The following is a 25,709-nucleotide window of genomic DNA, read 5'->3' on the forward strand; positions in this document are numbered from 1 at the left end:
TAAACATTATTACAATTTCCTCAAGCATTTGGGGGCTTTTAAAAACACGGTTTCCTCTGGCTTGCACCTGTTTTGATACGATGGTGATTTTCATATATATATATATTTTATTTTAAAAGCAAAAACAAACACCTGCACTGTTATGAAACAGTTATTAATCCCTCCGGCATCTGTAATGAATGTGTTTTCAAAGAAGTGGTGTCGGAGGTGCACAACGCCCCCCCCGATCCGTTCTGATTTATGGAGGTGGTTCAGGGCGAGGGCCATACTGCTTGAGACTGGGATTCGTGGGGTCTGGCTTGGGGGGGGTTAGCGTCTGCCTTCCAAATTGTCAGAATAACCACTGTTTGCCTGCGTCTCAATATCACTGACGTGTGCGCCTGCAAATTTCTGTTGTTGTTTTTTTGGGGTGGGGGCCTTTATGAAACTACACATAAATATGAGGAGAATTAAGAACAGCTTTGTCCTGCTTATGCACTATATTAGTTTTAAATTCAATAAGCCCACTTGTAGTCTCACGGTTTATTGTGGCAGGGGGGAGCGACGTGAACTTGTCCCTTTAAGGTAAAGGATGTGACAGCCTGCCCCCCCCTTTGTGTCTGCATGCGGCTGTCTGTGTCAGCGGTGTCTTCACTGTCAATAGAAGAAGTAAGAGTAACAATGCAGTACAAAGTGGTTAAAGCGGGTATTCTGTGTGTGTGTGTGTGTGTGTGTGTGTGTGTGTGTCTGTGGGGTGGGGGGGGGGCAGGTGTGATCCCTAGTCTGCTTGTCTGTCTTCCTGTCTGTCAGATTGCTCCACATGGCTTCCTGCCCGCATGGCCAGCCTCCCGCTGAATTACCGAAAGTTCCTTCTATCCGGGATTTACTGTCCAGGGGAAAAACAATGCAGATCTGGAACACAGCGGCGTCTGTGTGTGTTGTGGGTAGTGGTGGTGGGTGGGTGGGTGGGGGGGAGGGGGGCGTACAGGACAATTCTGCATATTGCTCATCCGTGTTTCCCCCTTGTTTTGATTTTCCGGTGTCAAAAGGAGGCAGACTGGCAGACAATTGTTAAACATTTCATATTGCCACTTCAAGAGGCAGCATTCAGCTGTAATATTCTCATTCTGATTATATTTTCCTTCTGACAAAAGGCCAGAAGAATAGGTAGGAAACCCTGTTATTGCCCTACTATCGCAGACATTTGGGGAAAAAAAAAATCCCCTCCGTCTTGTTGTCATTATCATTTGCAATTTATTTCTAAATGCCCTGTGCATTTTGTGAGAATGGATTTTTTTTTAATTTCACTGACAGTCAAATAAAGTGACAGATTCACATAAATACATCTTATAGGATACACCGTTTTGAGGGGATTGAGTCTTTAAATGTTGCCGAGATGCACAGAGGTCACACTAAATTATACGTGTCTCCCGGCCCATCTTTTTACCTACAATTTAAAACGTGTCTAGAAAATTAGAGTGTGAGAATTTGACTTTTAACATCTTGTTGCCTGGTTCCGTCGTGTCCCTTTCAATAAGCTTGGGGACTCATGCTAATTTTTATTCACTGCAGTGTCCTACCCGTGCACTGTTTGGTTAACCATTATTTTTCTCACAATAATCGAATCATAAATTGAGGCCGGACCTCAGTGTGGAGGACAGCTGAAATATATTAATTCGGGGATTGTCATTGGCCCGGATAATTCTAATGTTGTCATGGTAATTTGGCGCCGGGACACCATGGGTCACTTTCCAAACAGAGACCTCGCGCAGGGAGGCTGAATCCTTGTGAAAGCCAGATAAGGCGTCGTGTGTAGCCTTCAGCGCAATGATAAATTACCTCCTTATCTGACTCAGCCCAGAGAGCCGTGCAGGATGGCGTGAGGGCTGAGCGTCGGAGAGCGCGGCAGAGGGATGGATTCGGCTCACGCGGCATCGCAAGCCCAGATGCGCGTGCTCTCTTCCGTGTCTCCTAATGTGGCCGTGCGTACCTTGGAACCCCCCCCCCGTCGGTGCACCTGTGTCGGTTGATTGACCTGCCTTGTGTCTTGAGCAATTTTCATCTAGGGTGCCCCCCGCTATGAGTGATGTCTGCTCGAATGCTAAAACACGATGGGGCCAAAGCCCTGGTGTCTCATGGATGACCTTGTAGGTGTGCTGGTATCCCAGATCTGGTCTCGGAGTCGTGTTGGTTGGAGCTGCAACTCAGATGACCCTCGTTAGAATATGAACTCCAGCTGTCGCCCTCTTCCATGGGTGTTTTTGTTGACCTATCATTTTGTGGAGAAGGTTCCCTTGACCTGTTTGATTTCCGGACATATGCAAGTTGAAGGTCCCTCAAAAGTTTTTTCTGCCCAGTCCATTATCTTGCTCATCTGTTATTCCCCATGTTTTACCACAGAAGGATTTTGGTTTTAAGCAACATCCACTCAGATGGGGGGAGGTGTGGGATGGGATTGGAAGGCAATGTTTGTGTTTAACTCAGATGGCCTTAAGCCCTTAAGTCATCAAATGTGGGGAGGGGGCGGGGTTGGGGCTAGGGTCAGGGCTGGGGCGGGGGGATGGGGGGGGGTCCTGATCGTTTTCAGGTACAGGCAGGGGTGCTGTTGGCATTCCCAGTGTGCTTCAAGCTCGAGGGACAGAAAGTGTCCCTGCTTGGTCTGAGAAGAGATATGAGGTCAGCGTGATTCTGTGCCCCCCCCAGTTTGTGCTGGTCCCTGTATGGTAATAGCTAGCACACAGGACAGTTATGAATCTTTTTGAGTGACGATACGCTGTGTTGCAGGTGCTGAGGATGTGCCTTAGAAGATCATCTGTTTGGATTGAACCACATTTCCACAGCAAATTACCTGAAACAATCTAGGGCAGTTTGCTGGACCTGGTAATCAGCCTACGGAGTGATTATAGCTGTCATTCGGGGATCGGCTCTGGTCTGCCGGTTTGCCAGTGCCGACTTGTGCCGTGTCTTAGTGGTGCTTGGGAAGAGGCAGGCCTTCGCACGCCGCACCATGGCGGTACCGGAAACCCGGCAAATATCAGCGACCGGCTTGTTCAAAGGAACGTAGCTAGATAAAAGGCAAACATTCGGGTTTTTAAATAATTAATGTCTCCAGCAAATATTCATATCAGAGTTCTGTAAATGAGTCTGTGTGCGGAGGGGCGGTTTGGAAGTCCGGGGGATTTCCACGGGGCCCCCGGGGCCGCTGTGGAAGCTGATTTGTTTTAGTGCCCGAACGCTGTTTTCACGCGGTGTTTCATTAGCGGACGGCTGCATTTCGCCTCCTGCTCTTGGGCGCTGCTTCATTGAGTGTGGGGTCCTACTGGGACTGATAAATAATGTAAAGTTGGTGGGGGGAACTGAGAGCTTTGTCTGTCTGCTCACCTGAGTCTGACCCCCCCACCGCACCCCCCAGTAAGCCTGACTGCATCTTCCTCCTAATCTTTAATGAGCGCTACTGCCCTCTCTGCTCCTCCCCCCAAGGCACGTGTTCGCTGCTGGCTCAGGTTTGACGAATCTCTCATCCCCGCACACTCCCTTTTGTTTTCTGCTGTTGTACCCTTTGGGGCCCAGCCTGTGTTGCTCCCCCTGTCTCCAGTGGCTTGCTGATTGGCTGCTTTTCTCTGGACGCCTCTTTCCGAGCTCCTGGTCTGTGTCTTCCGTCACGCTGCTTCCACTGCTCCACATCTTTTTTTTTTCTTTCTTTCATCCATCACTCCCAGTTCTTCTCATTTGTTCCCCCACTACTTTCCATCATGTCCCATGAAAACTGAGGACGAGAGGGATGTGGGACGGTCGAGGTGTCCGAGGAGGAAGCACCGGGTAGGAGGAAGGCTGTCTGGAGTCGCCTGGGTCACAGAGTCGCTTGCAGCACAGCTGCAGTCTGCCAGGCATCCAGGGGGACACCTTGGAAGGGCCTCCTCAGCCTCCTCACGCCTCCTCAGCCTCCTCACGCCTCCTCACGCCTCCAGCATCGCCACCTCTCTTTCTGAGCTAGTGGCTCTTCTTGAATGTCTGTCACGGGTGCACAGACACACTCACATACTAGAAGAGGCATCTTCGGGATTCCGGTAGATCCCAGGGACCAGGTTGGTCCGTGCAAGCGTACCGTTGCAAGCACCTGACTCCAGTCTCTTCAGGACACAGGAACCCATTTGTTTTTGCTGATTTTGCTCCAGCTGCAGTAATTTTCGTTCTCAGTAATGAGGACTAATTGGCCAGGGCCCTCAGGCACGGCTGTGGTCTATGGTGAAAACTGAGCTTGTCACACTAGACTAGAAGCAGTGTTCATCGGCGCCACTCCTGGGCTGCCCACAAAGCCAGCGCTCTCTTTATTATTAATCTTCGTTTAGTGCCACGTTGGCCAAACCCTGGCTGCTGCTCCTGATGGCTGCGTCAATGGAGGTGTCTCCGCTAATCGACCGTGAAGCCGGGGCCGTCATTGGAGGTGGTGGAAGCAGCGACTGGGGCTTTGGATGCCGTTCCCGCCTCCCCTGGATCTCCGCGACAGATGTGCTCCCCCCCCCCCCCCCCCCCCCCCGCCGTCTTCCCATAGGCTGCGGTTTTACCACCTGTCAGTTGCAGACCATTGAGTCATTGCGATGCCAGGAAGGAAATCCACGCAGATCTTCAGAATTGCGACTTTTTGATCTTTTTAGTGCATAATGAATATCAGCTGTAACATTTTGCAAGGCTCAGAACTGGAGATCCGTCCTTAGATCAGGTCCGGTTAGTATGGTTGACTGGGCGTGTCAGATCAAAATGGGCAGTGTTGTTTGTAATCGTTATTAAATGGGTCCTGACCGCCAGCAGTGGGGGGGGGGTCGTTCAGCACCACTTCATATGATGCACCAGCGTTTGCTTAAGTCGACCTGTTAAGCGGCGCCCTTCTGACCTGGGCCACTGGCAGTGGGCAGTTGATGGTTCTGTGGCGCCTGCCGGCTCAGGCTCTGCCCGAGAGCATGGCGCGCTGAGGCACGCGAGACCCCCCTTGCCCAACCTCCAGCCTCGTCGACTAATTTTAGATCCCGTTCGGCGCTGTGATTTCAGAGAGGACCTCGACATTTACCCCGCCACACGGGGGTGAGGAATGAACCATTAATGGGATGTTCGGGGGCCGGGGCGAGAGCAAATAGAGCGTATATGTGATGTAATGGAGAATTTTTATTGGAGTCCTTCGGCGAGTCTTCCATAAACGGATGTCATCTCACTATCCCCCATCCCCATATCTTTGTTTTAATACCCTCTGAACACTAGAGGCTGGTATCTTTCACCTCACATCTCTGCCCCCCCCTTTTATACATTATAGTTTTACCTTTGTATTCACGGTTCAAATAAAACCCTCTTTGTTCTGCTTTATAACGCTACGAAACCAGCATCACTCAAGTATATTAACTGTAGCCTATTACTGTCGCAGAGATCTGTTCCTGGAGTCCTGGTAAAGACTCCCCAGACAAAACTCCCTGTCATGTTAATCCAAGCTTTAATAAATAGTGGGATATATAACTGTATTCAAATTGGGCCCCGTATCCCCGCATACAAAGGAGTGTGTGAGCTATCAGACGTGATGCAGATGACAGTGCTCCGCATTAAAGAGAGGCGCCACACTGGCCCGCTTTTCATTCCCATTGTGGTGAGAATGTCATATTATTGTATCTGCCATAAAAATAACTTAAACGGCTAATCTAAATAAAGAACCACGAGGGGTGGGGGTGCTGGGGGCGAGGTAGGGTGTAATTGAAATAAGCAGCCTTAGATTTCAGCCACCCAATACAGTTTATCGATATGGTACATCTGCAGCTAATAGGATGTACATCAAACCTTCCATGGCCAGGAAGATAGAGATTTAGCTTATTAAATTTTAGGTGCTTTTTTCTTTTTTCTTTCCTCTCAACTGGATATGCACTCGGAATAAGTCTCGCGAAATCGCGCCATCAGTCTCCCTGCTTTCCCTCGGCTCTGACAGATCCAATATTTTTGAAAATATTAAAAGGTTTACACAGGGATTTTCGAAAGTGAGCGTTATTTGGTTTATTGCGCGAGGCCGCGGGTCGGGGGAGACGGCTCCCGCGGACTGTCTGGGGGAGCCCTTCCGTCCGGGCGATAATGCCGTCGGCGTGGCAGACAAGTCCCCGGTTGTTTTACCGCTGCCTCGTTTCACCCGTTGTAAAAAGAGAGAAAAAAAAGAAAGTGAAAATGTTATTGCTTTTTTCATTACGTAGAAAATTACATTGCTCCTGCCAAAAAAATGGGTGGGGGTGGCGAACTCAACTTGGATTCTTGCTCTCCTGGTTTGCCAGCACCGCGGTTTGCCATCGATCCAAGTGGGGGAAATAAAAAATGAGGTTAAGCCAACATGTCAGCAGCCAGCTTCCAGGTTTGTGCAAGCTGCCGTGCCGTGCCATGCCTCTCTCTCCCGTGCCGTGCCGAGCCTCTCTCTGCCGTGCCGTGCCGTGCCGAGCTTAGCCACTCTGCGCTCTGCCGTACTGTGTTGTGCTATGCTAAGTCTTTCTCTCCCGTGCCGTGCCGTGCCGTGCCGGGCCTAGCCACTCAGTGCTGTGCCGTGCTTTACCAAGCCACACTCTCTTGTGCCGTGCCGAGCCACATGCCAGTCCACATTAATTTGAAAACAAAACTGCCTTTTTGCGGTAATTTCCCGAGAACGCTGTGGGTTGCCTGTTGCTGTTGCCGAAATGAAAACTGACAGATTTATATTTATTTTTAAATTAAAGCGATTGTGGGTCTGCCAGTGTCAGAAGGATCTTATTTACATACCAATTAGTGAATTTAATAACTGCATTTTCTCCTGATTAATATAATTACCATATATATATGTGAGCTTGGGATGAGGGCCCTGTTGGGGGGGCGGTGGGGGCTGGGAGAGACGAGCATCATGATAATAAAACACGCTGCTTTAGTACCGAAAAGGAAATCGGTTTCAGTAAATTGTCCGTGTTTAACTTTGGGCTCGAGGGATCGCTTGAGTCATCTCCCCTGGTACCGTTTGGGTGAGAAAATGGCGTTTGGCGCTGGCTGTCCGTGTTGCCTGGCGGGACAGGAACCGGGCCGCCGTTTTCAATCACAGGCCGATAACACGAGGTGGGGAACCCCCAGCGTCTTTTGCGTCCCGTTCTTCTGGAAAGTTTTGCGTCTCTGTTTGTTTACCGACACGTCTTGGCTATTCATTTTCGTACCCCCCCCCCCCCCCCATTCCCCGGTCATGGCTTTGTGGGTGTGTATTGGATAGACTCACAGCATCCAACCGCACGGGGCCCCCTGTGCTTTCGGAAATGTGGTGGCCTCTCCCCGTTTACGGCGCCAAACACGAGCCGCGCGGATTTGTAGACAGAGCCAGGCGTTTCCTGCTGGCTTCAATTTCGGTCCTAAAAGAAGACATCTAATCATAGTTATCGTTCTCAATAGTGTTACAATTCTCAGACGGGGGAATTGTGTTGTGCCGAGGTATATTTTGCACGCACGTTTTGTAAAATGAACAAACAACGCCTAAATCTGTTGTGGATGGAGTCAGTTTGCGGTTATTATTATTATTATTTTTTTTTTGCCCGCCTGTGTCTCTCTAGTGGTGTCAGTTGTGTGCTGCTTGTAATGGCGCTTGTTCCGTATGTCACGCTTCGATTAACTCGCACGAGCAACAGTAACCATTTCTTATTATATATTTTATTTTTTGTACTGGATTTCTCTTAAGGGTTTAGCCGCAGTGACACCGTGAAATGGGTGTGGAGATTAGCACTGGATGTCCCTGTCGATTTATGCGGCTGGGATGTAATTTGTAGCACTGTCTCGCGTTAGAGGTGCTCTTACCTTGTCCTCGTCACCGGCGATCGCGGAGGTGACCTTGGAGCGCCAGTGAGGGAGTGCGCGTGACTTCTTGGGATGCCTCTAAATAAACATGAGGGGGGGCTTAAAGGGTACGGAAATAAATCCAGTCAAGCCGGGAATATAAACCCCGTCAGAATGACGATGTAGACCCAATCAGAGCCCAGTTATTAAGGCCTGACGAGTGGAATCCGAGTTACGTAGTGCTTCAGCTTGGGAAGCGGGGGTGACATTTTGGATTTGGTGGTGGTGGGGGGGGGGGGTGTCAGATATTGGGTGAATGCATGGGGAGACCTGTTTGTGGATAATTATGAGCAATTTATGGTATTTATCAGACAAAAGGTAGTTATGTACAGTTTCTTGTAAATTATTTTTGACTTCCTGTATAGACCCAAATTGCAGGAGAATTTTAGTCTCATACACTGCTCTTTGTAATAAACTAAGGTTTAGCAGGACGTTGGGGGGGGGCGGGGAGCATCCTTCTTCACTGTGAGAAAGTGCTGCTCCTTTAAGCGGTATGTAAATCGTTGGATCTGCAAGACGACCCGTTGATCCGGAAGAGGGGCGGCTTCGCTGTCAGCTGCGTTCCTCGGCCTTGTACGGAGTGACGACTCGCATTAAAATTGCAACGGAAATGGGGAGGGGTGCCTTTCGGGCTCTGGTTTACTCCTCCCTCTCCCAAAAGAGAAGTACAGGGACGGCGAGGGAGACGACCACGTCCTGTTGGTGGTGACAGCACTGACGAGGGACGATGGGGACATGAAGGCGGCCATTTTGTTGCTGGCGAGGCTCGATGGAACTGGGAGACCAGGGTGACCAGGGTGCCTCCAGTACTGCAGTCACTTGAAGAGAGCCCCCCCTTCCTTTCTCAAAATTGTCCCTCCCTCTCCTCAGGAGCGATAGCAAACTGGTACCATTTTAACTGGGAGGACTGGGGGGGATCTTTCTCGCTCAGTGGTGGCCGATTGGCTGCATCCCCGTTGACGAGCCGTGTCTCAGCTGCCTGGCTGCTTTTCACACATTCTAAGTTTTTTACGGTAGTGTCTGGTCTTGTGTGTGCGCGTGTTTTCTATTGTGGCTCCGGTCTGACCTTTACCTTTGCGTTTTTAAATGAATGTGTCACATCTAGCGCAGTATCCTGGCGCTCTGTGTCGAGGTGATGACGCACTTTTCCCGTGGAAGATCTTAGTGTTTGATTTATATGTCACAGTGTCCTTGAGCCACTTCCACTGGTGTGTGTGCCCAAAAGAATAAAAAAAAATAAAGAAATATATATATATGTATATGTAAAAAGCACCCCCCCCCCCTACACACACCTAAAAGGCCTGGGTAAATAGGCCACATGTGACATTTGATGGAGAACCTGGATTTCTGAATTATTGAAAATTTTGTTGTTAAATGATTTAGGCGAAGGTAATAAAAATTTAAGTCTTTCAGGTGGAAAAATGTGCCAGGGAGAACCGCGGGCTGGCGTGCAGCCGGTGTTCAGCCCAGCCTGCCGCGTCGGGGAACGGGCGTCATGCGATCGAGCGTCGTCTGGGTCTCTCCGAGTGTGACGGCTGCTTTCCGAGTTAAGCTTTTTGTGCCTGTGTCACACAAAGCTTCTCTGATTCCCCGACGCCCCCGAATCCCACAGCAAAATACACTAATTTAAGCACGCAACAAGTATCCAAAAATGACTAATATGATTAGTGATGATGTCAAAATCAAACCTCGAAAAAAAAATACGCTTCTACATGCTTTTGAGCAAAAGTTAAAATCCACAAGCAAGACCGATGTGGAAGCTGACGCCCCCTCTCAAACAACTTTGGGTTTCACACACACATGCAGCACACGTGTGTCACATACGTGTGGCGTCGTGCTCCTGCCAGCTGCCAGAAATGACACGGACAGATGTTATTTAAAGCCTGTTGACGGCCATGTGGCCCAGTGAGGGCTCCCCCTTTACAGCATTATGAGCTTTCCTGGGGGGTCGGCATTGGGGGAAAAAAAACCCCTCACCCAGCCCTAATCTCATCTTCTGCCCGTCTCCCGGCTGTCAGCGAACGCGTCCAGCTTTACATAAATTTACATCGTGCCGCGTTCCGCCGTGCCAAGCCTGCGTGTGAGTGCGGCTGCCGTCCTGGCTGAGGCGGGGGGGCCACTTGTCCTCGCAGTTTTATTTATTTCTTTCTTTCAATTTAAATCTTTTAAGTATTTGTGTTTGCCCAGCCCTGTCTGTTTTGTTTTGATGGGTTATGAGGTTTAGCTCTGATAATGCAGGTTTGCCTCTCTCTGTCCGTCCATCCATTCATCCATCCATCCATCCATCTATCCATCCATCCATCCATCTGCCGATCTCTCATACTTTTCCCTCAAACTGATTTCTGGTTTTATTCCTTAGCTTAAGGTACAGTGGTCCTCTACAACAGTGCCCCCAGGGAGCTGGGAGGGAGCAAAAATGTGGACCGTCTGGGTGGGTCCTAGAGGACCGGATTGAGAAACACTGCTATACTGCAGTGACCTCTAGAGAACTTAGGAGTAATTTCTGTCTTCTGAGAGCTCAGTGGGTTTATTGAACTCTGTCAGTCATTGCCAGGTTTAAGCCAATCAGGAGCCTCTTCGTCACTTCTGAGGTATAGCCTATAACATGGAGTACCTGTAGTTATTGGGCACTCGTGTCGCTTCCCTTAAGGCTGCTTAGCTTTACATGTTCTGGACTCTGAACCGCTTGGATGTCATTTAACCAATCAGCAAGCGAGGGGAGGAGTCACTCGGAGCTCTATGAGACGGCCGCTCGATTGCGGCGAGGAAGGCGAGAAAACACATTTCGAGGGTGTCATCCAGACAGTTGCCCCTTAATGGTAATTTGCCATGGCTGGCCCTTGGTTAGAAAGGGTGGGGGGGGGGGGGGGGGGTGCAGAGTGAGCCGTCTCCCAGCTGCACCGGCAAATGAGCTTCCTTTAGTAATATCTGATCTCATCACTGGTCTCTCTAATTCATTGTGGGAAATGAGGCCTGGATAGGCCCTTGTCTGAGCTCTCGACCGAACGAGGGGCGTTCGGTGCACTGTGAAGTGCATGTCACTCCGCTGGATGCGAGCCACAAATAAATCCGAAGGGGAGCGCGCGCGCGTCGTTTCATTCCGAACACGGCCACTTAGCCGCACCCGGCATCTTACCTTCTAACGCCTCCAATCAGGATTCCCAGAGACGGGCCGGGAGAAAGAAGAGCTAACGAGATCTTTGGTTTTCTGTTTCTCAGATATGTTACATGTGAGATCATTGCAATGTAAAGGTGAGGCCTGCTGATTTTAATACACACTGGGCATTTGTTGTAGAAGATTGTCTCTGACCTTAGGCTTAAATGGATCTAAAAAATTGATCTCAGCAGGAACTAGGTACAGATTCTATCTTCCCACAGCCCGTCTTGGGATTGCTATAAGATCTCAGCTGTTTCCGCGCCCCTACCTCTGCTGATCTTCAGTCTGTCTTAGAGCTCACTTATTTTTACGGTCTGATCTACTTTTATGCTGTTTATTTAGCGCTTTTCTCGTAAGTTATTCTGACCAAAGATGCGTGGTGTTGCTAGTTTTCTTGTGAGGGGGCTCCGTTCAGGCTTATCCCCTAGGGTTGTATTTTCGGACAATCCTGCTCACAAACATTTCCCAGCATTGATTGTCAACAGCCAGCCCGTTGTGATTCAGGTTATCGGTTAGAGACGGGGGATGAAGAGTCAACACGTGGGTCCGTTTCCAATTATGTTGTGTAAATGTGCCCCGCCCCTTCCCGGTGTTGAAGTCCGATGCGGATACGTGAGTGCCACACACGCTCCCGGCACGTTCTGTCGTGCTCCTCGTAACTAATCGCGCTGTCGATCGATATGTGTTCTCGTGAGTTTACCGTGTGAAAGGGATAGAAAGATACATAATATCTCACCCCCATATAGCGTAGACTCCTTCAGACAGAGTGGGTTTCTGAGACATGCTGCAGGCCTGGTTTTTCTGTATTTAATTTATACTTTCAGGGAATACATTTACACTTCTGCCTTGTCGTCTTTGCTCCGCAATCATCCGCTGTATGTTTTGAGAATTTGATGTGCGGCCGTGTTTATCTGCTGTTCCGCGTCCCCCCCCCCCCCACACCCCCTCTCGCAGGGCCCTCCGGATCCTCTCGTGTGTGTGGCGAATGTAAATAATGTAAAACGGCGCTCCGTCTAAACTGCCGTCACCGCGCATTACGCCGGCTCTTAAATCTCCGCCGCTGCCGCCCCTGGAAAGCTCTCGCCACCGATCCGCGCCTCCGCACCACCGACGCATACTTCAAAGCGTTTAATTAAAGTGTCAGGGTTTCTTTTTTTCTCCCGGCCGTTTTATTTTGCCTTAATTAATTAGTCCGCTCGCGTCCGCGTGTCGGGGGGCCGCTGCGTCCTGGGTGGGGCCTTCCAGGAAAACGGTATTTAGCGTCCCAGCCTGACAGAAGGGAGGCGCGTGTCCTGGAGTCTGGGTGGATTTAACAAAGTGTTCAATTGTCTGCCACCCCTCCCCCCCACTTTCTCCAACTGCAAACACAATCTACCTGTGTCCATCTCCACCACCTTGTATTCCCTCCTGTCCTCAGGTAATACATTTTGCAGTAAATAAAAGAATCTACTCTGCAGTTCCAATTATATTTTCAGGCCGAATGAAACAAGCTGTCCACCTGTCCCCCCCCCCCCCCAACTAAGGCCGAGGAATCGGCCCGTGAATGTGTCGGATGGGGGTTGGAAGCGATGGGGGAGGGGGGTCTCGGGTGAGGGCCCGCCTGGATGATGCCGCGTAATTGTTTTGCTAAACAACTCTGAGGCCGACCTGTCCGCATCGAGTCCGCCGCCGGGGCATATGGGTAATAGTTCTGTTATTTATGGCTGTCTTAATGAAGATGGGCATCTCATACTGGCAGGTTGGGTTCAGGGCCGGGGGGGGTGGGGGGGGTTTCCTAGCTGTCAGTTGGCCGTCTTTCTTGAACTTTGCAGCTCCTCAGCTGTGTTCCAGTTAGTTTATACCTCTTGGCTTTGGAGAAATTCCTTCTGTTAAAAATATCCAGCTGCTTTAAAATAATCAAAAAATCAAAATTGTTATAAAGATTAATTTAATGTGTGTAAAATCATAGGAAAATTCTAGTGCAAGGTTCTGCCATGAAAATTAAAATAAAAATTGGCGACGCGGCCAATGGGCGATCCTCGGTCTGGATTCACAGACAGTTCTTGCGGGGACAGCCCCCCCCCCCCCCCCCCCATGTGGCGGCAGGATAGCGCTTAATAAAAACTCCGCCATAAAAAGGCCGTAAAGAGCCGGTACGATGGGAAAATACAGCCCCCCCCAGCTAATGCGGAGCGTAAATCTCAGCCGCTGGCTGCAGTGAGCGGGACGTTCCGGCCAGGAGCCGGTTGGTAGCGGCGGACTGTGAGTTATTACGGCATTAGTCATCATGTGGGGAGCGCGGGTGAGTAAGTGCTCAGTCCTGCATTGTGTGTGTGTGTGGGGGGGGGGGGTTATCAAATAATTCCTCTAATAATTGGCAGAAATGGTGCTGCGCTTTGTGCCCCCCTATGTTTAACTGGGTCCAGGTACTGGGCAGTTCGGTTCAGCAGTGACTGACCGTGCTCCTATTGGCCGCTTACCCCCCTAGTACATCCAACCGTGTTAGGACATGGCGTGCCGGAGCTGACCTGTGGGGGCGGGGGCAGGAGGGCTGTCTAAATGGGCGAATAGTCCCCCCCTCCCCCGCCCGGAGTCGGCCACTGTCTGGTGTTTACCCGTGTGACCGGGTTGGGCTTGATGTAAAGGTCAGGCCTGTATCCGTATGCTAAGCAGGCCGTCACACTGCACGGCCGCTTCTGGCGCCCCGTGTTTACTTCTGAGGTTTACCGGAAGTGATCTGCGTCCTCATTGATCCATACCCTCCCCCCGGCACTTGCCAAAAATCTAAAAATCCTTGCCGCTCTCGCCCCCCCCCCCTCGCTGCCATCATCCCGGGAGAGTTTCCCCTACCTTGCAGTGGTGCCTGACATCCTGTCTGGACTCCCGGCTCTCAGCGGCATGGGGGGGGGGGGAGGCAGAGGAAGGTGAAAAAAAAACAAGCTCAGGTGGCCATTGTGGGAAGTCGGTCAGGAGGTGCTTATGCCACAGTCTGCTTGGGGGGGGTGGGGGGTGTGAATAGCTGGATTCTGTGCTCAGGGCTGCAGCTCGCCTGGCTACATGTATGCATAGTCTCCTCCCCCCTTTCAGCACCTCTGGAGAGGCTGGGGGGGGGGGAGAGGCTCTGCGGAACGTACCGGGCCTCCCTGCTGTAGCGACGCGGCGGGCCCTCGCCTGCCGATAAAGGCTGACGGCACCCCTCCAGGGGAGGGGGGGGGGGGGGGGGAGAAGAGTGAGCAAGGGCCAAGAGGGCGGGAGTTGGGTGCCGACCTGACTGCCGTGTCCGTTACGCAGCCAGACAGATACGTACACGGTTTGTGGCGCCCCTGTCACTTCCCGCGGCCGTCACGCCGATGCTCAGCCTGCGAATCTGTCCAGACCCCCAGCACCCCCCAACCCCCCCCACTGGCTGCCGGACAGTGAGGCGACGGATGCTGCCGGCTGGAGCCCGTTACCTAGCGACCGTAACCGGGGAACCTGGGCCAGGTTAGCCCACATGCCGAGCGGTGACATTTAACACCCTTGCCCTGCCCGTCCCTGGCGTGTCTGTGACGCTGAGGCTCTCGGTGTGGCCGCGGGGCATTGGCTAATGGCGGCACGAACGGAGCATCATGAGACGCGTGTGATGGTGCCTCTCTGCCAGCCGTTGCCGTCCGTCTTCATCTGGGAGACAGTCAAATTGGTCCTTATTGAGAATGATTGAAACTGATTATTTTCGTTACAGCGCACGGCAATATTGTGCACCAAAGAGGAGATGGATGTGACTATTTTTCTTTTTTTTGTCTGGGGAGGGTGTGTGCTGTGTAGATTTTGTCAAAAGGTGTGGGGGGGGGGGGCATCTAAAGCAGTCAGAGGTTGGGAACATTCTTGGGTGTTGCCTTACGCCTGCACATCACGACCTGGAGTGCGGGGACGGGGGGTGGGGGACGTTAGTCAGACCCCCCCGATATCTCTGACCCACACTATGAACTGCATAACATTTTCTGCAACCCCTCCCCCCCAATTAGTGGTTAACCACTCTACCCCTTTGTGTCTTGCAGGTAGAGGACGCCATGCTTATGTTTGATAAAACGACTAACAGACATAGAGGTGAGTCTCATGCTCCTCCACTTCAGCGTTTTTGGGGGGGGGGGCTGGTCTGGCGGTTCGCTTCTGCCCGGCCCCCACTCACACTCCTCCTCTCCCCAGGCCTGTCAGACCTCCGAATATTTAAATAAAGCAAGCCCAGTCAAATTCTTTTCTTTAACGGTGAGCGGTGAGATCAGCCCGGTCAGATATCATCCCCCCCCCCCCCCAGCGGAAAGGCGTGTGGTCTGATAACAGCCAAGATAAAGTCCTGGAGAGGTGCAAGGTCTTTATCTCTCTCTTATCTGGTCCTTATCTGGCTTTGGGGGGTGGGGGGTGGGGGGCTTTTCTCTAAGCAGAGGACTTTGCAAAGGCACTGTAGCGCCCCCCCCGCCCCCCCTATACGAAAGCTCTCCAGCCGAGCTGCTAACCTTCACTGCTTCTTGACAATTTAGCCCCCAGCCTCCTGTGCCCATTTGCCACCATTTGCCACCTTTGCTCAAAGTTGCCCCCCCCCCCCCCCCATACCAGGCCCACGTGTGATTATTGCGTGTCGGTGTCCTCTGGGTATGTGCCCACCATTCTCCGGCCCTCCTCGGTATCTTTCAGACACAGTATTGGTTTCTGTCTCGCATGCCCGTCTGGAGATGGGAGTTTGCCGATTGAACCAGCCCCCATGCCAGACTCCTCTCCCCCCCTCCAGCTGTCCATAGGACTGTCGCTCTCAGCCGTTGTTTATGACGACCACAGAAATATCTGACAAAAGCAAAAAAACAAACAAAAAAACATCTTCATGCAGCCCGTTCCTCTTAGTGACATACGCCAGGATTTCTGCTTCACATGAGGTCTTCTACAAACTGCTTATTGTATTTATTATTATTTAAACAACAAACTAAACATCATTAAAACTGCCAGGTGCATTATGGGATATTTGGCCAGTCCCGAGATTAATCCTCATGCTCAGGCCCCCAGTTATCCATCCCCTATTTTTGTTGTCAGTATTATTTATTTATTTATTTTTAGTCTGTGGCTCCAGCCTGTCCTTGTACCCAACGTGAGTGTGACGGCTTTTTACTGAAGTCAAAGTAGTGCTTTCAGAACCGTAGGCTGGTTTGCTATGATTTTGACATTTGTGGATGTTGTAATTCGCATTTGCCGTTTCAGAGGCTGAACGATCCATTTGCTTTCGTATTCATAGCCGATTTTTTTTCCCTCGCTAGCCGGGATTATTCCCGTTGTTCAGCTGGTGCCTTGGGGTCGAGCTTATAATAGTCCACCAATTCTAATTTAGGTCAGTAATGATTTAGGTCAGTGGATTAGCTGATGTGCAAGATTGCGTGCTTACTGTAGAGTAGCGTAGAGCACTTTTCCTCGTTTTCGTTTTTTTGATTTATTTATTTTTTTGCTTGTTTGCCCTGGCAGAGGTACTGCATGTATTATCTTGCAGAGCTAAATGCAAAGCACCTCTTGCTACGGCAGTGGCGGGGTCTCCTGTGGCTCCCCACTCTGTCGTGTGCGGCGGCGGCAGTCGGTCGTCATCCCTCATGACTGCCTCCCGCCGCCGCAGCCGGCGGAACCGCGCGCGGGTGTGGGCGCTGCTGATTCGCAGTGGTCCCGTCCGCCGGCTTTCACGGCGATTTGGGGCGCGCCGCCGCGTCCTTCACGCTGCACCCCGGAGGTGACTGATGAAACGGCCCCAAGGCAGTCGCGTAATCCCGCCTCCTCCCGTCAGCTGGCGCGCGCTGCGCCGCGGCTGTTCCGCCGTTTCCTTGCCGTTTGGCACCGTGAAAAAAACGGGTGGCTGTTTTCTTTTGAAGCTGAGCCGTTCAAAACAAAACAAAAAAAGATGAATGAAATAAAGAATGTTTCGAAAAAGCGGAGTCCCAGAATTGCTCAGTGTTGCCGTTTAAAAATGTGCCACTTTGTGTGTGTGTGTGTGTGTGTGTGTGTGTGTGGGGGGCGGTTATTGGCCTGTCCCTCGCTGACTTCGTTAGCTGTCTCTCTCCCCATTTTTCTCCCGCCCCAGGCTGGCTGGACGGACGGAAGTCTGTCCGCTCCATGTAGAAAATGACGAAACGGCTTGGTGTTTCAAGCAAGCTCATGTGGCTGCTGACACAGGCATGTTTGCGGTGCTCCATCTTACTTTTAATATATTATCCCCCCACCCTCCCAGCCAGTTTGACTCGCATCTCACGCTCCGGCACGTAGCCGTTAAATAAATCCAACATAGGAAGTCGTTTCCCATTCGTTTGTTCGTCCGTGAGCATGCCTAGCTGGTGCTATTTGAGCCCAGATGGAACCAGGGCCTGAATACAGCCATACAGGCCCCCCCTCGTCACAGTCAGTCTCCGTGCCGGCATGTCGTGACGACGGTGACGGTCCCTTGGGGCGTGGCTAACCTGAAGCGTTGCTATCTACTGGAAAGATGGGGGGGGAAAAAAATGTTTTTCCATCTACTTGGTTGGGTTCTGTTTGAGCTGATTTTCTGTCTGTTAAGAGCTCAGAAGGGGCGAAGGGGGGGTCTTTTTAGCACACACTTGTGGCCCTCTCGCCTCTGCTCTGCTGTAGATCGATTGATTTTACTATACATTTCCTAATCGATAAGGACCCAGATTCTCGCTTCCCAGGGGGATCTGTGTCCCCTGGCGCTGTGGCACAGTATCGGACGTGAACGAGCCAGCGTGCTATAGCACCCCCTATGAAGCCCATGGTGCACGTATTATAAGATGGCACCATTAATAATTTCTTCCAAAAAGCAGTCATGATTTATCATTTTTGAGTTGCTAATGATCATGGAGTAACGATAATAATAATAAAAAAAAACGACGTCCTTAATAGCATTTTATTAACAAAAAGGCTGTTTCAGGAACAAAATAAACACTATTAGAGAAATTACTGGGCAAGAAAATATTTCAGAGCTGAGTGTTTATCATTTATATTTTGATGCATTTTTTATTGAGGCTTTTATGAATGGTGCCATTCCATAGGTAAATAGAAGAGATTGTCAATTTTTATTTGCGAGCAGTTATCTGTGAGGAGTGTGCCGTTATTGCCTGAGGTGAAGCCTCCATTGTCAAAGATGCCCCCCCCCCCCCTAGAAAGACAGTCGGCAGGTATCTATTTTTGGAGCCCTGGGCTAGTTGTTTACTTTTATTGCAGGTTTGATTTTGTTCTTCTGAGCTGGCTGTTAGCCTCCATAGTCCTGGTGCAGGTGGACATTTTGTGTGGTATGGACACCCCCACCCCATCGACTAGGCGAATAGCGACCCAAGGATGGGCGTGCCTATCTGCAAAATAATTTGTGTTTTGTCATGGAAGGGTATCCATGAGGGGAAGGCAGAGGGTGGGGGATAGGTCTCGATGAAAACAGGGCGGGGGGGGGAGGGGAGTTTTGTCTGCGCAAGCCGCTTTGAGCAGAGCCTGTATTTACAGGAGGAATAGGATGGGATTGTTCCTGGGATGGGAACAGAGAGCTGAATTGTGTGCCTGTAATCTGCTTACCTGGATCGCCAGTGCAGGGTTGAGCGACAGCCTCCGAGCAAGGACTGAGTCAATGTCACCATGTGTATGTGTGTGTGTTTGTGTGTGTGCGTGGTGGGACAGTCGACCGTGCTGGCCGCGTCGGAGAGCCTGCGATTGCGTTTTAAAACGGTGGGACAGATTCCCTAATGTTACCCACAGTCCACGTCAGACGTACAAAAAAAAAGGAAGGGAATAAGAAGCTTGGAAGTTTAGTGCCGTCGGTACCAGCGGACGAGCTAATTGCAATTAAATGCGCGACGAGGCAAGTGCGTTGTCAACTGGAGGGTGATTGTGGTGTGTGCGTGCAGGCGGAGTGTAACCACTCAGTCTGAGAGTTCCTCCTTCGTCTCTCTCTATTTCCCATTCTTTTCCTGGGCCCGTAGTCCTTAAAGGGCGCCGTGTTGTCTGGTGTGCGATAGCGGCAATTAAAGAAGCCTGGGGAAGATGGCCTCTAGGTAAGGTGCCTCCTGTTTCTCTCTTAGAATGGCCTCACACGCCCTCAACGAAGGTGGCCTTTGATTACTACCCCAGAGTGCACGGACAGGGGAGCTAAAAATACCCCGGGTGGTGCAGAAGGACAGTACCTGCCAGAAGATGTTGTTTTCAGTGACAGAATGTATACCTCAGCATTCGGAGGAGATGGAACACCCCCCCACCCCACCCCACCCCACCCCCCCACCCTGGCTGCTAAGCAAGAAGCCGGGAGGCGTGCGAGCGGCATTGGCCGAAAAATCCCGCAGCGTAGCCTAAACAAGATCCCAGAACCGGAATCCATAGCAGATATAGTCATCCGGACCCTGAGGTAGCCGTCATGGACCCGGACATGCTTACCAGTGCCGCGAGGTCGCGGTCCGAGTGGTATGGTGTGCGTGTGGGTTCTGTGAATGTTTCCACAAAGCCCGAGAGCCTAATTCGGCGTAGGTGGAGAAGGGCAGCCCCAGGAACTGTGTAAATGGACAGAATTCCTGAGTAAATGTAATCAGACACAGTAATTATTTGACCTTTGCCAGTTTCGTTTACGTGGTCCTCTCCACTTTCCGCGTTCGTGTTTAATATCCTCTTTTTTGGCGGGTGCATTTTCAAATTTGCCAGAAATTAGCATTCAGTGGGGAACGCCTGTTAAATATCATATCTAATAATATGCATCACCCCCCCCCCCCCCACAAGGCCCTACTTATGCGGAGTCTAACCTGGGCTGTAGGCCTGGGCCCCGAGTTGTAGGGGACCCAGATTTCCTTTTCTGGTTGTTACAGGAACAGTTTCTGCTGATGCTTGGGCCCCAGCAGTGACTTCAGCCCGGGGCCCCCTAAATTTGGCCCTGGGGCTCACGGCCGGTGAGTCTACTTCAGCCGGCCTAGTTGGACAATGCGCTGAGTTCCCGTCTCCTTCGTGCTGGGTGTGCCCCCGCCTTCCCCAGTCACTTCTGGGGAGATGAATGCCGAGGCGACTGGGAGCCCTAATCCCCCCTGACCCCTCCCACCTCCAAATCACCGCGACACACTTGGCCTGTAAGTGCTGAGTCCTCCAGAATCAGAGGGTTTTTGCTTTGCTCGCTGCAGGTGTGCTGCCTCTGCGGGGGGGGGTCAGTAAAGTTTGGCCAGTGACCTTTTCTTACTGTTGTGGACTTTCAAGAACCAGATGGCAACATGTGTTGGTGTGATGTGCTTAGTGCAGGGTGTGTGCGTGTGTGTGCGTGTGTGTCTGAATAACTGACAGCCCATGACAGGGAAATATGTAATAAAAATATGATATAAATATAACACGCACTCACATATCTATAATGCATTAGAGGATAATCATTTTAATCAGGTAAGTTAGCCCGGTTCACCTCCAGCTAGAGAAAGTGACTCACTTTAATCCACAGCGGCTATTTTCGTTAAGCCTCCGGACCTGTTGCCTGTTGCCATCATGTTTCTCTGTGGTTTATTGATCCTGGTTTAAACATTGCATCAGGCTCCACAGAAACGTCTGAAGCTGGGCGCCGGTGCCGCCCTTTTGACTGCGAGCCGCTTACTCGCGTCACGTGAAGGTGCACGGCCGCAAGCTCTTAATAATGGGGCCGCGGGTCGCGGGGAATCGAGTGCCCTGACGTGTTTCTTCACCTCCGCTTGACATCTCTCCTCGCCTTGTGGTTTTTCCATTTTTTCTGGGGGTGGAGAGACAAACATTAGACTTGGAGATGCCGGGTTTATTCAGTGCAGGTACTTTCTCCTTCCTAATGAGAGCCGGCAGGTTCCGTGGGCCTCGTAAATGTGTAACGCGGTAGATGTCGTTAGCAGGCAGACGCGGCAGGGCAGTCTGCACCATCGCCTACGCGGCTGTGGTGTTCTGCGGTGCCTAAAACGGCTTCGTTCACATCAATGCTGTGGGAATGAGCTGCGGGATGTTTATAAACATGGAGCGGCTAGTGCGTTCCACCCCATGGAGAATCCCCACAGATACAAACCCTCAGGGACGCTCTCTTCTTGGTAATGGAGCGGTTTTCTGGAACCTACCAAATTATAAGAAATTTGCTAAGGATTTTGCCCATTGACTTGACTGTGCTCGTTAATTCAGGCTGTGAAACTCTGGTATTTTCATTTGCCATTTAGCTCCCTGGCTCAGCAGCGTCGACCCCAGCTGATTGGCCGCCTTCTGAGGGCCCCAGCTGATTGGCTGCCTTATTTGCGGACCCTAGCTGATTGGCTGCATGCTGAGGAGCGCCGGGTGATTGGCTGCCTTTTGAGGCCCCCGGTTGATTGGCACGGAGACGCTCCCCAGCTGCGCGTGGGCATGGGGAGCAGCTGCGGCCGGGCGGATCATCCACTTGATGTGGAAATTGTTTTGATAAATAATAAAACGGTGGTAATAACCAGCTGCTTTCCGGGTCACATGACCCAGCAGTGCCGCGTCCTTAAGGATAATGCCTTAACAGGACTGTGATTGCCTCATGCATTATACACTAATCCCCACGGTCACCTCCCTCAGGTGAAGCCGCCACAGGTGCCCTCAGGTGAGTCTCCTCTCCACACCTACTAACTCTTCCGTCTCCGGTCTCTGTCTGATGGGGGCGGGGTCAGCGTGTGGCCGGCTTCCTCCTCGCCCGCGTGGCCGAGCTCTTCCCCATTAGGTAAGGCTGACGGTGTGGAAAGTCCCTCTCGCCAGCCAGGGTTCCAGCAGCACCCAGTAATGAGGTGGGTCCGGGGGCCGCCGGTGTCTGCGGGGAAGCGCTGACGAACGGCTCATTAGGCGGCGGGGCGGGCTAACGTGTGCGTGGGGGGTTTCCGCACCTTCTTCCTAGCTGACTTCACCTCCTTCCTTTTATCACCTGTCTGGAAGGTCTGCGTGTCATAATATTTCCGGAATTTTCGTCCTTCCACTATCAACGTGGATTTAGCACCACGGCAACGGACCCCCGCGCCGCCGCCCCCCGCCGGCTGTTATCGTCGCCGTCCAGGCCCGGTCCCCGGCTGACAGGCCCGGTCCCCGGCTGACAGGACCAGCCACCCCTGAAGTTCTCGCGGCACCGAACATGGCTTGCCAATCTGTGGCGGTTAGCGCTCGCTTGTCATGCCGTGAGCGGCACGCTTGGCGGTACGAGGCCCTCCCGCGCCCCCCCCCCCCCCATGAGGCGAGACCCCCACCCGCTTCCTCGGCGAGATGCTATCGATGCCTATCAATACTGCATGAGATGCTCTTCCGAGGGGCTCGTCGGAAAGTTGGCAGCAGCTTCCAGCCTAAATGGTTAAGGCCGCGGTGTCCCTGGGGGGAGGGAGAGAGGGGTGACTGGGTGAGTGTGTGCACACACATGCAGAGAAGTGTGCACACACTCGCACAGAAAAATGCACAGTGTCTTTGCATCTACAAGGTGGCTTGTTTATTTTAATATTGTCATTGTTATTATTATGATGGTTTTAAATGACTGTTGCATTTTATGTGTTCCTTCTCTAATGCGATTGCGATGAGCCTGTGTGTGCGTATGTGCCTGGAACCCGCCACCCCCGAATCTAGAGCGGCTCCCTGCGTCTTTGATTTCTGTCAGTGAATGGGTGGGGTGGGGGTGGGGTCTGCCTTTTCTGTGTTCTTCACATCTCTGCGCCGGCATGCCTGTCAGTTAAAGCTGTCAAATGCGGCTCGTGACGAGGATGCGACTCGCATTTCTTTTTTTGCGCTGTTGAACTTGTCTCTACTTCCTGGGTAGTAGGACCAAGTTGGGGATGGGGTGGGGTGGGGGGGGGGGATGCCAACCCAGAACCTGGAGATGTGCCTTTGTGCTCAGACGGCATATGCCATTCTGAAATGCGAGGATTCCGGCCTGCATCCTCTGCGTCTGTGCTTGGGACGCATCCCAGAGTTACAGCTATGGGATCGCCGGACCTTACGCCCCTCATAGGATTTGAGCCAGCTGCCTTCGGGTCACGGTGCTGTACCTTTAACCGCTGCCTCGTTACCTTTCGGTTATGGAAAGGCCCGCTCTCACGCACTCAGCCCCCTTCACCGCAGCAAGAGCCTTGCATCATCCATCCCCACCACATTGCTGGCCCCCTATAGCCCACTTTATCTCCCCTACTTTCTTCCCGCTTTTCCATTCCCCCTTTCTATCACGCCATCACTCCACCCCCCCCCCCCCCCGCCCCCCATGTTGGACGAGTCTGACGGGTCCTCCTCGGAAATGAATGAAGAAACATCACAGTGGAAGACAATCTTCTGGCATTAAACACTACGGCACTTTGTGTTTCAGATGTTCAATCAAAATGCTAATGGCTCCCGCAACATGGGAGCGATATTATTGTAGCGCTAATTGAAAGGAAGACGGAGATGGAGGCGCCGATACAGCAGCCTGTGCAGGATGCCCAGCTCACAGGCCGCTCTGTTTAATTACAATAGTGGTAATAAAAGAGGACAAATTGCTTGATGACTGTGTCTCCGGCAGACTACCACTCTTCCTCTCTCGTCATTATAGCCGTACTCTTCTATTCGTTATACTTAATCATGGTGTTTTACTTTATTTTTTAATTGTTGATATGGCTGTGGTGATCGATGTCCTGGGCTTGGGTCGGCAAACTCCCGGGGTGCCTCTTAAGGTTTTGTTTTGGGGGGGCTGTGCTGTAGGCCGGACCTGTAGTAAGTTTATGTTATGGGGTGGTTAGTGAAGGGTGGGCGGTGTGGGGAGGTGCCGTGTCGGGGAGAGAATGAGGCAGAGTCTCAAGGCTCCGACTCCGGCCATTAATCATGCTGTTCAGGGAGGTTTCTGCAAAGGAAGAAAGAAAAAAAAAATGTATCTGTCGTTTGCATTATTATTCTGATGTGCTGTATGCAGGCAGACTTGCATGGTAGCTGCTATCCAAGAGCAGATGGCTTCAGGCTGTTGGTCTAGGACTTTGGTGTCCTGTGGTGGATTCTCATGAGGCAGGGTGGACTCTCATGAGGTACTGAGACAGACTCCGATTCTCTGAAAAGCTCAGACCAGGGTGTCGATCTCAGACTTTGATGTCCTGGGGTGGACTTTGATGAGTTATGGTGGACTCTGATGTCCTCGGAAGGACATTGAGGCAGGGTGGACTCGGATGTCCTCGGAAGGACATTGAGGCAGGGTGGACTCGGATGTCCTCGGAAGGACATTGAGGCAGGGTGGACACTGATGTCCTCGGAAGGACATTGAGGCAGGGTGGACTCGGATGTCCTCGGAAGGACATTGAGGCAGGGTGGACTTGGATGTCCTCGGAAGGACATTGAGGCAGGGTGGACTTGGATGTCCTCGGAAGGACATTGAGGCAGGGTGGACACTGATGTCCTCGGAAGGACATTGAGGCAGGGTGGACTCGGATGTCCTCGGAAGGACATTGAGGCAGGGTGGACTCGGATGTTCTCAGGAAGCGTCTGATTACCTTAAAGCAGCGTTTCCCAATCCGGTCCTTGGGGACCCAGAGCCAGCCACGTTTTTGCTCTCTCCAAGCTCCCTGCCAGACAGTCTCCATTTTTGCTCCCTCCCAGCTCCCTTAGCTGGGAAGGAGCAAGAATGGAGATTCTGTGGGCCCCTGAGGACTGGATTGACAAACACTGCATTAGAGGCCCAAACTGGGCTGTGGTTCTTGTTTTTGTATTTACATATGTGTGGTTTGGCCTTTATGGGAGTCGGTGCTCCCCCCCCCCCCACAGAAATGTACTATAGAGAGAGTTACCATATGGCGACATATTCCTGGTGGGGGGGGCTATCCCACGGAGTGTACACTGTGCTTTACAAGCTGGCACTCTGTCATTGGATAAATCTTACTCAATGTGTGGAATTATAGATTTTGGCCTTTGAGGACTGGAAAAGGCGTGTGGAGAAAATCCCTCTGTGTTCCGATTCGTCAAAGCACCTTTCAAGGCGTCGCCTGGCAGGAGAGGGTAATTAATAGGCTCAAGATAATTTCCAATCTGTCAGTGTTTCTGTCTGCCTTCAGAGTGATAACGTTCGCTGGCCGTCGCCCCCGGGGACTCTTCCATCTTATTAACTTGTCCAGGGGAGACCGTTCCACTGTGGATTGTTGGGGGGGGTGGGGGCAGGTGGAAACGTGGACGATGCAAGTGTGAGGTGGCCGTGTATTGGTTGGTTTCAGGGAGGTTTTGCTTTTGTGTCGTTCCTTTGGGGACAGTGACCAAGACCCTTTGTGTGTGTGTGTGTGTGTGTGTGTGTGTGGGGGGGGGGGGGGGAGCTAATAGGGGTCGTGCCATCTAGTGTTTGAGCACCTGCTGAATAAAACCCTGTCCCAACCCCAACTAACGCAATTAACATCTGTCTTACTCTATCACCATGTGGACACTGTGTGACTCTGCATCTCCATGCTGGATTTCAAATTTATCGCTCATTGGCCGAAACAAGAGCTTGTCTTGGCAAAAAAAAAAAATAGATAGCAGGTGATCAAAAGAACTTGGACTACAGTCAACCGCAGCTCTTGCCCGAGGCGAATCCGTGTTCTGAACCGGTTTGGTTCTTATCCAGCTGCACGAAGACATGAGGAGCATTTCTGTGAACTTGTACCCTGTAGAAGAGCATCTGTTAGCTGTTTAAATCATGGATCACACCGGAATAAAAATCTCCAGGTGGAACAGCGATGACGTCGGTGAGGACCGAAGATGAGCCTGCAGTTTGGGCAAATCCATTTACCATTGATTGGTTTCTGCAAATTTA

The 25,709-nt window shown here is 51.5% G+C and overlaps 1 protein-coding gene across 5 annotated transcripts in view; it reads left to right on the forward strand.

The window, feature by feature from the left end:
• Window positions 1–25,709, forward strand: part of msi2b (musashi RNA-binding protein 2b) — a 171,204-nt gene that overhangs the window by 66,883 nt on the left and 78,612 nt on the right. For all 5 annotated transcript variants that reach the window (XM_072701569.1, XM_072701568.1, XM_072701570.1 and 2 more), the window contains exon 7: window positions 15,010–15,058. In XM_072701569.1, coding sequence (XP_072557670.1) covers window positions 15,010–15,058 — 49 coding nt within the window. The remainder of the gene's footprint in view (window positions 1–15,009; window positions 15,059–25,709) is intronic.

This window comes from Paramormyrops kingsleyae, chromosome 17 (assembly GCF_048594095.1).
Source record: "Paramormyrops kingsleyae isolate MSU_618 chromosome 17, PKINGS_0.4, whole genome shotgun sequence".
Lineage (NCBI taxonomy): Eukaryota > Metazoa > Chordata > Actinopteri > Osteoglossiformes > Mormyridae > Paramormyrops > Paramormyrops kingsleyae.